The following is a 14,365-nucleotide window of genomic DNA, read 5'->3' as shown; positions in this document are numbered from 1 at the left end:
TTTCAATTTGTTGTCCAATTAACAGTTTTAATAATTAATGTTGCCATATGCAAACATGTGCTCAAGAAATTAACTACAGTTAAATAGCTAACATCCAGCCACAGAGTCTTGCCTTGGGGGAAACCGTGGGTATGCATGTTATTGCAAATCTATGGCTCTGCATCTAGCGCACTGTGTAGGTCAGTCGATTCCAAAATTATTGGCAAAAACAAAATCACTTCCGTGCAATTTATTTAGACAATGCTGCAGTACACCGACTACTAGTGTACTCCATACCGGTGTTTGTGGTTTGGGTTTTAAGCCATGTCTAAAAACATCCAAACTCACCAGCTTTGCTTGGTTACTGTCATTGTACTCAAATCAGCCTGTCAAAAATACATCATGCTGCCTTCAGGAGCATGCCAGGAATATCAGAATTGGATAAAGTGCATGTAGGAACAATTTAACAATGGAAAATATATAATAGGGACAGTAAATGTGGCATTAAAAAGAACATAGACAAGCTCTCAACAATGGATTGTAGATGTTATTCATTATGTATTAAACTAAAATGTATTACCGCATATATAGTGTACCTTAGAAGGTTTTTCAACTTACTGAAAAAAAAGCAGCCAATATGTGGAGTACGTGTATGTATTTTGTCCAGGGCCACTCTCGATCAATTGTTCTGTCATCCCGGGTCATTCTCTAATTTAGTACCAATGCTGGTCATAGTTGATCACTTTTTTTTTTTTTTTAACTACTTCTCCTGCGAGCATATCTGGGATTGACGGACTTGTACGCTACAGTATATTGGAAAGACTACAGCCACTTGTAAGATGTTGCATTCCACACAAATCTCATTACATTTTCGCCAGAAGAATGCCAATTTAATTTAGTGTTCACGCTCAAAATAAACTCGGGTCAATGTATTGACCTCTTTCCATTTCCTCATAAGGATTAGTGGCAAACTTCTGTTCAATCTTAGATGTTTAGATCAACATCTGTTCCCTGCAGTAAATAGTGTCAGGGAATGTTATGGAGGGGACCACACAGCAGGGGATGTGGAATACAATGACTGTAAAAATGACTGCAGTGGTACTGTGCAAGTGAAGGGAACACAGCCAACTTCTTACTGCAATACAGCTAAAAGACAGGTTGGAGAACTTTCTAAAGTACACACAACCATACAAAAGAAAACCCCTGTCACATGCTTATTTCAGAGCAAAGTCTAGGTATACACTCTGAGTAGATGCCAAGAAAAAGATCCTTCTTGTATACCTAAAGTCTTACTAATACTGCAGTAGGCAGAGCAGGAGCGTTCAGTAGAAGTCAGAGCGCACATCAAGTCCAAGAATACCACGTGAATGTGTGCGTCCTTTCCTCCTTGTATTGAGGGGAGCAAACTGTTCAACATCGTGAGCCGAGAGAAGACTCTGTGCAGTTTGAGAGCAGTTCTCGTGTATAGTATTGCACATCGTTAGTCATGTCAAACACAGACAGGGATCCAAAGACGTTTTCTAACTTTTGGTTTGTCGATGCAGCAAATGCAGACAGACAGTCTCAACACTTGCTCTTATGTTAAAGGTAACGATGTTGCTTTCATCATGCAAACACAAAGAGTGCTTGAAAACACCGACTAATGGAATCATCCCAGCTTTCTGTTGGGATCGGGGGGGTTTGATCTCTTCTGACTGGGGTAAATAACTTAATGTGTCAGAGAGAATGAAAATGAAACACTGGCCTCTTGTGATCTCCTTTTTCACCTCGGGCAAGCAACATAAAGCTTTTTTTTTTTTTTTTACAGCTAGCTTAAATTAGTGGCACGGATCCTATTAGGTTGTAGCCACAGAAGCCAAATTGAAGCTCATGACCCAGCAGAATCTTGAAGAGACCAAAGACGAGTATATAAGCACTCCACTGTCAGTTTAAGTGTACATTGTTGCATGAAGTAATTGTGTTCTTCTGCACCTTCTGTAACTATGTTGTTTTTTTGCAAATGTGAACACGCACTATAACATTAGAAGGGGATTCTACTTATCAGATAACGGTTATGACTCCAATGTGACTCATGTTGTGAGACAAGAGCTTTGCTTCCCAAGGAAACTCAACTGTTGGATGCATAGTAACAAAATCCATTCCCTTCAACAGAAATCTCAAATCAACTCATACTAACATTTGTCCACTGACATGCCCCCCCCCATGCTCTTTATTTTCTCCACCATGCAAACATGACTTGCTATCAGGACTGTGTGAAAAAAAAAAAGGTACAGGCTTATCATTTGTAATAATGTTCATTAACCTGCCATGCAGAAGGCAAATATCAGCTGCAGCCGGCAACGCATCGAAAACAGCGAGAGACAGTCTTGTGGAAGTAAAATGCTTAGTCATGTTAGAGGTGCCTCTCACCTTGCAAATAATAATTTACATTTGGGTAAATGTTTGTCACCAACAGATACATTATAGAAGGCTTTTGCCAATGAAATGGCGGATTCAAAACAGACATGAGGCTTGATGAGCCCAAAGTCGTGTGCAAGGGGTCTCAGGTGGAGGAGAAAAAAATAAAAATAAAATCCGCTCTCGTGCAGGTTCTTCGTCCTGCCTCCACCTTCCAACTGCAGTGTCTCCTGCTGCCAGCGCACAACAAACCATTTGCTCGCCAGAGACCAAACTATTTATTGTGTTTGTTTGCTTTGCTGTCATCTGCAGCCAGTGTGACCCCCTCCCTCCACCCACAACTAACCCAACACAGGCGGTGGTTACCACAGCAACCAAGACCCAGAGTTATTTACTAGCTTTAGTTCGTTGACCAGTAAAAACACCCGTTCATTTTGGAGGATAGAAAGGCATTACTCCCTCAAATCCCTCAAAATATTGTTCCAAGCAATTGTGAAAGACTCGGCTCAGAAACAGGAAGGCAATAAACAGACGGCAGAGATTGTTGTTGCTCCAAATCAACATCATATTTATAAAAATTAAATAAACACACTCATTGTGCAATCATTTCAATGTGAGTTACATTATCACTGGTGAGATATAAGAGGATATCAGCAAATGTACACTTTGCATGGCCGCTGGAAAGCTTTGAGGAAGGGTGTTCATGAATAATGGATGTGCGAGGGTCCCACTGCTGACCTCCTCCTCACATCATTCAGATTTCAACACAGCCCGACATAGGCAGAACACCATGTATCTAGTGCTTAACAAATGCTAACTCAAAATACATTTATATCTCATATTCAAAGTGTCCCACAGTGCACATCTCTCTCAGCGCTCAGTCAATTTGAATGCTAGCCTAGTGGGTGGAGTGTGGCCAATGCTACTTAAAGTAGCAGCATCTGCCACAGAGCACTAGCCACAGGCATGTTAACTGTAGCCCATGACCCATAAATGTAAGGCCATTGTCCACTGCCACAGTACTAACTGAAGTGTCTCTGCTGCTGTGTGTCTCTTTCAGTCTGTGTAATTACAGCTTCGCCCTCCACAGTAATTAGGGACTATTTCAACAAGGATTCAGAATGTCACCATCTACGTTTCCTTCTCTTCATCTCTTTCTCCCTTCCACCCCCACAATGAAGCACTCTATAGGCGTTCTATAAAAGGCAAAGCACATTCTTATATATGCCGTTTATGTGGCGGAAGAAATATTCTGGACGATCGCCATGTTGACGTGACTTCATATGGACCTTTTTTGTTTGTTTTGTTTGGTCAGTTTCGCCTATGATGCTTCTTTGCCATCAATACAGCGTAGCATTGGATTTAGCAGCGAGCATCTCCAGTCTCTGTCCTTGGGAGAAGAAAATAAAGCAATGAGTAAAAGAAAAGAGAGAATGTCTCTAAACCATCCGCCCCCAGACATGCAGAGAAGGTGGGTGTGTGGACCAATAGTCCTCTCTGCATCGCAGTCAAATGCACAGGGAATGAATCTGCTGTTCCACAGGCAATGAATGTTATGATATCTCCTGCAGTGCATAATGCAATCTTGTTAAGGCCCCAGGCACCGGCAGGCACAAACTTGTTGAAACACTATATTCTGGGGAGGCAGATGCTCAGGAGCTCAAGTCATTTAAAACTCCATTAAATCGCATATTATAAGCCAAGCGGCGCCTGATGTGATATACTGCTCGAAACAAAAAAAAAAGGTAAATAAAGTGATGGATGGCGTCATCAGTCAAGTGACTCCAGACGACCTCTCAACGCATGACCACACGGCACTGTACGCACAGCACGCAGGGCGGGTTTTACACTGGACCCCTTATTGGCTTTTTATGAAGCATTTTTCATCACTTGCGACAGGATTGACATCTCCCTTTTTATCTCTGCCTGAAACTAAAGCCGTCGCTTTTCCTCACTCGCCTTCTCCAGGCCCTTCACCAACTGCAAGTCTTTTAGCACAACGATAGGACAGAAACACGCAAGAATAATGGCACGTTGTTGCTAAGAGACCACCTGTTCAGATCTCCCACATGAGATTGTGGTGAAACTGTAGGCCTCTTATCATCATCAGAATATCATTCATTCAAGTGTAGTGAATGTCACGACAATATTGCAACGGAGAGAGGAAAGCTGTTATATAACAGGATGTCTCTTAGGCAAAGAAGACTGCATTTCAAGACAGCGTACTGCAGCAGTATCACACTCATGACACAATGAAGATTCTGTAATCAGAGAGCATCGAGCATCACGCCTGGTTAACGTCAAACAACTATTTTTGCCTTCCTCATAACAACCATTTGAGAAAATGGCGGCTGTTTTTCCAAGCTGTGTTGACAATTAGGGAGTGGCACTGCATGGGAAAATGAGTGTTGTCCTGAGGGCTGGTAGAGACGAGACACACCCTCCTGTTCCCTTACCTGGCAGGGTGTGTTCCTAACCTGCACTGCATGTATCGGGCACAATACACAGAGCACTTCCTATGACGAAGACTGTGAAGAAATACAAGTAAAAGTTATATTGTGCTAAAAAAAAGGGTGTGTTCAACCGCCTCGCTTCCATGTGATCTTGAGGATAACAAAAGTTACCTGTGGAAGTCACGGTAGCAATTAAAAAGCTTTCATTATTGAATGTTTGAACACAGCCCCATTCTCCTTCAGCCTCTAGTCTGATTAATCTGTTTGTTCACTTCGGTGTGTCCTCCCCCCCACCTCCCAGGCCAGGTTGGCTCTCAGACTTCATCCATCGGCATTCTAAGAGGCTTGACCCGAGGCACCGCCTCTCTCAGACACACGGTGACAAAGCCAGCTGGTGGAGCCGACTGTGGGCCACTGCACACACACACACACACACACACACACACACACACACACACACGAGCACGCAAGCGCCGAGTGTCAGTCTTAAGTATCTGTCTCAACCAGTCAGCGCAAAAATGACTGGATGCCAAATCGCCACGTCTGGAACTGCCCGTCTATGTGCGGGAGGAGATTTGAAGTTGAATCACAGGTGGATCAGGCTGAGATTGGTGGGTTTTAAAGGGTTGACTCCCTTGTTGAATAAGATAAAGTCATCTCAAAAAAAAATAAACTAAGGAGTGCCTCTGCCCTTTACCAAAGGAACAACGCTTGCAGTGAGATGCTGAAGCTCCAGTCCGCCCTCACCGTGCTTAAAGTCCCAGCCCTGTTAAACACACACACGCACGCACACACACACACACACACACACACACACACCACACGCACCTGGGCTAACATGAGTCACAGCGGTGCAGTTACCCCCCTCTCCTCCCCGGCGATTACTCAGTATCTGCCCAGCTGCTGGCTGCGATGACTTTGCAGCGGCCGTATGTTTTTAGATCTCCTCTTCCTCAGGAGAGGTCTGCTTGCATTCAACAGCAAACAAACACATTTATTATCTTCGGAGGCTTTCAAAATGTGTAATCAGGTAGAGAGAAATGGGCAGGGTTATAGTCCCATTAGTTTTCCCTAAAAGTTAGTGTTCGGTGACTGTTGGAGCTTCTCCAACACCTGGAGGTGCACGACCGTCTCCACGTTTAGTCATCGGTGCAAACAATTAGCAACCGCATTATAAAACGGTAAAAAGCTACACAGAGGTATAACACTAAACATAACTTCAGGGAGGATGTCAACATTGAGTCTTACTCCTAATGACGGGGTGATACATTCTTTTATCTTTTTTAACTACTTGCATAAGAATTTTTTTTTTAATCTAATTTGAATTCTTATGCAAAAAAGCCTTGCAGCTCCACTATTCCATCAACGTGGCTGACAATCCCATAACATTTAAGTTGACAGTCTGCACTTCAAACTAAGACAACGTGTCATCTTGAATCCTAATAGCAGCAAATTTATGTGACAAAACATGCCGATTACTGCCTATCACTATAATACAATGGCATCATTTAAGAATAAAAACAAGTGTGGTTTTGAGGGTAAAAACACACAGTATACTGTGAAAGACTGCTTTTATTCAACTGAGCTATGATGGGAGTCGAATTGACCCGCTCTCTAAATATTTAAGCACACTGAGGGAACCTGCTCGTACACTGCGAGGTCGGTGAAGAAAGCAACATTGGCAAATAAGCAGTGACTATAAATAACAACCCTCTGTGACCTCCTAGCTTTTTGCCACGAGGTCAGATCCCCAGTGTGGAAGAAGGACCGTCACTCCACTCCACCGCCCATCAGCGCTCCTGTCTGTCGGGACTTTGCCGGGGTGCTTTCACCCCAAAGAAAGAGCCCCACTGCTGAGCTTGTGCTTGAAATGAGCATCTAGGGACCTGTTCCCCGCAAGGGTTCGGCATCCAGACACCTCCAGTGTGTTTATGTTGATTACCCACATTAATACGTGTAAACCCCCGACAGAGCATGGCACACAAGTCACAATGAAAAGGATACACTGTAGGTCGTGTGACCAATTCAGGACAGAAATAGCCACCTGAAACATTTGCATCCCTTGTTGGCTCTAAAAGAAGCACCAGTCAGTCTCTGCTCATCTGACCTCTTTTCTGATACAAGTCTATTCCCTGTAGGAGAATGAGCAGCGACCCTCTACCCATTTATTGGCCTTCTGTTAGGGGAACTACAGCTGGATTAGGGCGTGGGGGCAGTTAAAATACCATTAAAAACGGGTTATTGTGTGTAAATAATGCCTGGGAATATAGTGAAAGAGACCTCCTGAGGTATCAACGAGCTCTAATCAAAACAGAAACCTGAGATTATCCCATAACACAGGAGTGGAGCCCTCATAACATGACGTTTTGTTAACATTCCCTCAGTAGGTGCCTGCAACTCGGACAAAAAATGGCAGACAGTGAACCAAAGCCTGGACTAAGTTTTTAATGAATTGCACAGCAATTATTGCTGAAATCATTTGTCGATTAATGAATGAGTTGTTCCATAAAACGTTAATCATCACACATAATCAATTCAAGTTTCAGTCATGTATCAAGCATTGTTACTTGATACATGATCCCAACATTAACCCCAGATATCTGATTCTCTTCGTTTTAAATCATTGCAAATCCCATGCATTTTGGTGTTGGACTGCTGGTTGGACTAAACCAGCCATTTAGAAGACATAATGTGGGATCAAAGACATTGTGATGGACTTTTTTTTCTGACATTTCATAGATAAAATAATCAAATCATTCTAAATATCCTTTGGATGCAGCCTCAATGCCAATCCGTCCTATTCTTTTATTTATTCATTTATCCCAGTAACCTACTGAGTAACCTACTGAGGCTGAACTGAATTCAAAGTTCGCACAGGTTTTTAGGCAGAACAGGTTTGAATGTTGAAATCCCTATGGGGCAAATGTTTACTTGTTGCAACAGATAAGCCCAACCTTCTCTGCCCGTCAAACACTGGCTTCTGGAATGCATCATGTCCCCATTTCAGCATGGAAACTAGGCTATAGAAATACACTGGTGTCTTAGGAATAGCCTACACTGCGTTCATAGCAGTAGGTGGACTATAGGAATATAATAGGAATACATGAAGGAAAAGACTGAGTGAGTGACTTTGATTTTGTAAGCACGGGGGCAATTCTAACTGAGAGGTGTTGCTTTAATTACCAATTCTGGATTCGCTCAGAAATATGTGGAGGTGGAAGACAGACCATTTTGGTCAACTAATCAAAAAAAAAGAAAAAAACATCACCCAACTGAGCTACTGCGCCTCTCCCTAAAGAGATTATCGAAGAAGAAGAAAACATAAGGCTCTGAATGCGTCTTGGCCAATAAATAATAAGTCTGGTTATTGGTGGGATAACACAGTGCGTCTGACAGCTGAAATCCTATTATCTATGTAGGCTACCTCAAAACTTTATTCATTAGTTGAACCTTACCTTATAGACATTTTCCGTCATGCGGTGAACCTCGTCGGTGCGAGACATCGTGAAATCTTCAGCCAGGACCATAAACGTTTTTTTCCTTCAAACGTGTATCCGCGTAAAATGGGGGGGGAAGGATAAATACACGAGTTTGATTAAACAAAAGGCGAGGCAACGCGCCCGTGAGAGTGAGACGATACAGCGCTCCCGAATCCCCACTCCAACTAAACACACCTTCCTCTCCACAGCTGACAGCCCGGTGCTGCCTTCACGCTCTTCACGGTAGTTTAGGTTTTTCGCACTCTCAGACGCTCAGAAGAAGCGTTTTTGAAATAAAGTCAGAAATACAAGGAAACAACAAAAAGATAATCTTTGCATATGAAAGGACATCTTTACACGTGTGATATAAAATAGTATAAACTTAATTATAAACACACGGTGCACCAGTGCTAGGCTGGATATGAGATAGTCCTATACAGGAATGTAGGTTATTTTATACACTAATATTATAGAAAATAAATGTCTGTGGTCTAAAATATATTTTAAAAAGGTGATAATAAAAGCTAGCATTAAAATACGTAGTCCATGTTGACATGGCACATTAAATAACTTTTCTTCACTTCGCTCAAACTCTAAATGCAACATTTCCTACAGCATTGGAATGCAGCACCACCTTATCAAAGTGCACATTTGGTGCACGCCCCCACATTTCTGTACCAATTGAGCTCTACCATTCCTATAGTATGGAGTCAAATTAGTCTCATTACAAATAACATGTAACGTTTAAATACAGTTTATAGACCGAAAATAAAATGATATATTAATATATTATATGGCTTTTTATATTGACCCTGTGTGTTATGATGAGTTTAAAAGACACAGTTCTCCAGAATGGGCATCCATCTGAAACAACTAGCCTATAGGCAGACACTACAAAAGGTGATTAACTAGAGACCCTTGCCATTGTGTCTTCACAGCAAATCAAATCTGTTTGTTTTTCCCTCATGCATCATTTGGACAAAGAATGGCTGCTCTAAAGAAAACATGTCCAGCCAAAAAGACATAAAAGACAGATTTACAGTATATATCCAGCCCCCATTGCACCATATCCATACCAGCATGGTGCATTTTTGTTGTTTTGTGCCATGGGCCATTAGAGCCTTTGTGCACACTGCTGCTATAATATGAGCGACCTACAAATGACGTGCAGTACAGTAACTGTTGTCCCCATCAAGCTTCTCTTCTTTCCCTTTGTATACATAAAAAAAGAACATTTACTGTATACAACTCCATTGAGCAAGTATGTGAGCGAGACCTAATCCTGACTGTTTTCAGTTACACCATAGCTAATGTTTTTTTCACAGTGGATAATTTGTGTTAGTTTTTTTGTACATGCCAATTAGAGTCTAAGTGCCCACTTAGTGTAGGATTGTAAATACTATTACTGGCTTTCTTGTCTAAACCTCTCCCACATATCAGCACAATGAGCTACTTTCTGTCAACAACCACACAAACACACGTTACTGATGGGAAATGAATGAACACACCTGTTTTGAATACTGTCTAGTCAAAAGAAAATCTAGCAAGGAGTGCCCCCTTCTGGACAAAGTATGACACACAAGCAGAACATGTGACTAAAATACTATGATGTTCAATGACAGTAGAGCCAAATAGCCTAAATTGTTTGAATACAGTTTTTAAAAAGATGAAAAGGTTTATGAAATAAAAGCCAAGAAACACATATTGTTGCCATTGCTCAATTTTATATGGAAAACAGCTGCAATCAATGTGTAAAACATCTAAAAATGTGTCCTTTCATTCTGTTACACCATAACCAGAATAGTTACAATGTGATGTTGCTTTGCTAATCTAATTATAATAGAACATTTCACTTCCTGTATGCAGATACTTCAGGGGAGCAGTAAACCAGAGTGCAGACGCTGTGCTGATCCTGTAAAATGTGTGATGGTGCACTGACGTCTGCAGGTCCCACCTTCACGTTCTAACAATTAAGGATGAAATACTGAAATGAATAAACAGAGTGCCCATCAGTAAAAAGACAGCCTACTCCCAACCACACATGTGCTGCGTCAGGCTGCCAACATCTCTCTGTCTAGGCTCGTTCTTTGCTTCTCTCCTCTCTAGAAAAAGAAAGTCAAAGTAAAGCAATGACTGTACAAACAAGATATCACTTGTGTGAGGAATGCTCCTGATATGAGATAAGAAAAAACAGCCATACCTGGTTCAGCCTTAGCTGCCTCTGAGACCTCTGGTATTGGCTCAGTGGGGACCTCTGGAAGTGCTACATCTTCTCCCTGTTCCAGGAGAAGGGAGAGAGTAACAATACAAGATGTAACAATACAAACTGACCAACTAGAAATGCACAAAAATATGTATTTGCCAAGCTGAAAACATGTTTATAGTTGCTAAAATGTTGACATGTTTTCACAATCCAAGCTTCAGGATTCAGAATCTCTTACTTTTTGATACCACCAAGTACTAAGGCTGCATTTCTAAATATTCTATTTAAAGTCACATAAGTACATCCAAAACATTTGTAGATAAACTGCTAAAAAATAAACTGACTTTGTTTTATCAAATTGAAAATACTTTTAGAATTACAATCTGTGTTCAACTGTGAAACATAATAATGTGTTAGGCTTTAATAGTTTGATAGGCTTGAGAGAATATACTAATAATACTAATAATTACATCACAAAAGAGGAAATATCTGCTGAGGTTTTAATTATTGGGAATCAATCAAGTTCATAACAGCAACTGTTTCAATTATACAGCCTATTATTACACACACACATAATAATATTGTGCCTTCTAAGTTTGATAGAATTATTCCTCTCCTCAAGAGATATTGTACAAATCTGGTAAAACAAAGACCAACATGCTGTGTGGGGTTATGAAATCAACTCTAAATCACAGATGTAGAAACAGCCCTTCTCCAGTAGAGGCGCTGCAGTAAGTCGCTGACAGCTGAAGCCTGCAGATACACCAGGCCGCAGTGTGTGTAACTATACATGTGAAGTGGGGTGTTACAGGGAAGGAGCATGCATGGTCAGCAAACATTCTCTGTGCTAATAGAGCAACTCCTACCTGAGTGATAGCTTCCAGCTCTGCTAAAACAGCATCCTCGTCCTCCTGCGTCAGGGCTCCAGACAGCATTTCATCTATTTGCTGCAGGAGCAAAAAAATGTGTGAGCTGACAGCTGTCAGTTTTTTTTGCTGCCTTCATATCAACACAGACAAGTTTTGTTATGCCACCTGCATCCAATAAATTGTAATGTTAAGACATTATTAAAGTAGTTACTTATATTATTACAATATTAGCATTATTCAGATTTTGTCAGTGCTTTGTTCTTCACCATTAGTTTTGGTGCAAAGCAATGTAAAGATGTGCATGGCTGACATCAAGCAGACATTTACCCTTTGATATTCTATTGATTCCTGGGTCTCATCCATGATTCTCTCCACATCTTCAACTGACATGATCTGTCACAAACAAGAACAGAAAAAATATTAATGGATGAAAAGTGTTTTGCCACGCATTCCTGCTGGCTTGTGAATTTCTTGACACAAGATCTGTACACTGTAACCGAGGACATGCAGCAGTCACACTGCTGTAGTCAAGGCTTTGCTTTTTTAATTCCTTAATCTTCAAACAATGCGCAACAGCTATGCTAACACAAACCTTCTCCGCTGCTCGATCACATTATAAATAAAGTATGGGCGTCAGTGGAAACGTTGACATTGATGGAGTATACACTCGCGTATAAACAGCTTTAGAGGGAATTATTATCGCATGGATGTGAAAGGCATTTTTCTGCACGCAAAAGGTGGGAAAGAAACATGAAAGCATATCTACCTCGTGCATACTCTTCAGACAATCATTGCCAACCTTAAGTCCCTCGATGACTTCCAGTTCAATTTGCATGAACTCAATATCTTGAACCTGTTGACAAAAAAACAGAAACAAACTAAGTTGCAAATTCTCTCAGACAACATTGACTACATAGTGGCTCATTAAGTTTTTCATGGCATTTCAACACCAATAAATGATATCTACATTGAATTTTAAACAGTCATATACTGTAAAAAAGAAAAAAAAGAAAAGTGTATTACTGGTAATGAGAGCAACTACCATTCTCTACACCTTTTTGGCTTGGATGTTGCAGACGATCGGTAAGCAGGAAATGAGTAAGCCGACTTTTGAAGATATTACTTTTTAAATTTTAATATTTCATATCACATTGAACCCTTCTTCTTGCTCTTTAACACACATGCATACAAACATGTATCCACCCATGAGCTGCTTCTTGGTGAAATAAAACATGATGACATCAAATAGTGTAATCTCACAAAACTTACCATGCGCTCGAGGTTTGAAATCTGATTTTCAGTCTTGTCTAGTAGCTGATCTTGATATTGTTTTTTCTTAAGAAGCAGCAGTGCCTTTCTGCAATAACAAATACAAATGAAAAACATCCTACAGCAAAGAGTTTGCTTTTTTTTAATGTATTTATACTGTGTGTCGCATTACATACAGAATAAATGAATGCACCTCAGGAGATTTCAAAAGTGTCAATATCTGGCTGAAGTTTTGCATGCAGGCTAATACATGCAGTGTTGTTGTTTTTACATCAAAACCTACCTACAGTGTTCTTAATTACCATTACATGTAGGACACAACAAAAAACAAAAGTATTGCATTTTCTGGCTGCACTTTCGTCAACCATATGTATCTTTTTTTTCCAGATTTATAATACAACAAAAACAATGTACAGAAACACTACAGCAAATCATATGTATCATTTTTAATTAACAAAAACAGTCTTTTTCTATTGTTGTGTGCCTTCATGGTGGTGTAACAGCGACTACATGGTGATATAGTGTTTCATATCTAAATTAAAAAGGGTATATTATCTATTTTTAATGCTTACTCTTTCCTGCCATCTTTTAACAACTGCTTTGCCAGAAACCGCTCTTTCGACAGTTGCAGGGTTATTCTCTTTTGATACTGCTTCAGTTTATCTCTCTGCTGTTTCAATTGCTGTAAAAAAAAAAAACACAAAGTCAGTTATATATAATCTAACTGATCAATATGCAAAATACTACACAGTGGGCTGCATGTAATGACCAGAACAATAGACACAAATAGAATAAACTACAACCTACTAAGGATGTGCATTACTGTGGTAACATTTTAATATATAATGCATGTTGAATCACCATATATCTGCCAATGTGTCAAAGCAATTAAACCTTCATTTCCCCAAAAAAAGAGTGTTTTGTACTGCATTGCAATGTTCAGGGGTTTCTATGTTTCACTCAGTGTTAGACTTCATTAGCACACACACACATACAGATGTCAGAAAACACTTAGCTCGTCCCAAAAAAAGGACTTCTGTCCAACGCTGAATTACAGTAAGGTCCAATGCGAACTCAACAGCTAACATTAATCCATGTTACCTAGTAGCCACAGCGCTGTGCAGACAGCTAACAGTTGCCTTGTATTCATGTAACGGAACTAATCTGCTGCTAGAACCGCTATCAGCTCACCAAAACGGCTTTGTCTTGTTCCGTTACACGCGAAGGTTGACTCTTTCTCCCAAAAACGTTTCCCATTATTTAGCCACATCCCCTCCACATCCTCCTTCATCAACACACAAATTATTACTTATTAGCGAACATTTTGGCATGATAATAAACAGCCTACGATGGCTAGCAGGCTAACTGGCTTCCACCATGTTCATAGTTTCCTACGGCAAGCGAGGCAGGACAATAACTAAATCAAGTCTGTAGTGTTCGACTTCACCCCAGCCTGGGATTCTCACCACCATTTCTCATGGTGGCAGCAGCCCGATAGAGCAGCCATATCACAACTGATGTGAAAATATCATTTGATATGTCATTTGAAATCGGCAGCACATATAGCATCACGCACCACTGCCGGGTACCTTGGACAGCTCCAGGCTCCACGGGGGTTCCAGTCTTAGCACCTTGGACAGCGATCACGACACTTTATGCAAAATATTCTGAAAATGACGCACCTGTGCTGAACAGGAAAACAGAAGGGTGCGATGG

At 40.8% G+C, this 14,365-nt stretch overlaps 2 protein-coding genes across 8 annotated transcripts in view; both read right to left on the bottom strand.

Moving 5' to 3' along the window:
• LOC115012367 (brain-specific angiogenesis inhibitor 1-associated protein 2-like) overlaps positions 1 to 8,685 on the bottom strand; it is a 49,385-nt gene extending 40,700 nt beyond the window's left edge. For 6 of the 7 annotated variants that reach the window (XM_029437957.1, XM_029437953.1, XM_029437955.1 and 3 more), the window contains exon 1: positions 8,285 to 8,494. In XM_029437957.1, the coding sequence (XP_029293817.1) occupies positions 8,285 to 8,356 (72 nt within the window). In that variant the 5' untranslated portion in view covers positions 8,357 to 8,494. The other variant, XM_029437952.1, reaches the window with a different exon arrangement.
• A 1,327-nt stretch (positions 8,686 to 10,012) lies between these two features.
• LOC115012462 (charged multivesicular body protein 6-like) lies at positions 10,013 to 14,060 on the bottom strand. Its single transcript, XM_029438087.1, is given in 9 exon segments — positions 10,013 to 10,383; positions 10,385 to 10,410; positions 10,509 to 10,584; positions 11,378 to 11,458; positions 11,708 to 11,773; positions 12,147 to 12,233; positions 12,650 to 12,737; positions 13,222 to 13,331; positions 13,841 to 14,060. Coding segments are annotated over 9 exon segments (624 nt in total). The 5' UTR covers positions 13,907 to 14,060; the 3' UTR covers positions 10,013 to 10,359.
• Positions 14,061 to 14,365: the final 305 nt, after the last annotated feature.

The sequence above is a fragment of the Cottoperca gobio genome, chromosome 8 (assembly GCF_900634415.1).
Source record: "Cottoperca gobio chromosome 8, fCotGob3.1, whole genome shotgun sequence".
Classification (NCBI taxonomy): Eukaryota; Metazoa; Chordata; class Actinopteri; order Perciformes; family Bovichtidae; genus Cottoperca; species Cottoperca gobio.
Note: the sequence above shows the minus strand (reverse complement) of the source record. Positions and strands in the feature narration are given on the sequence as shown.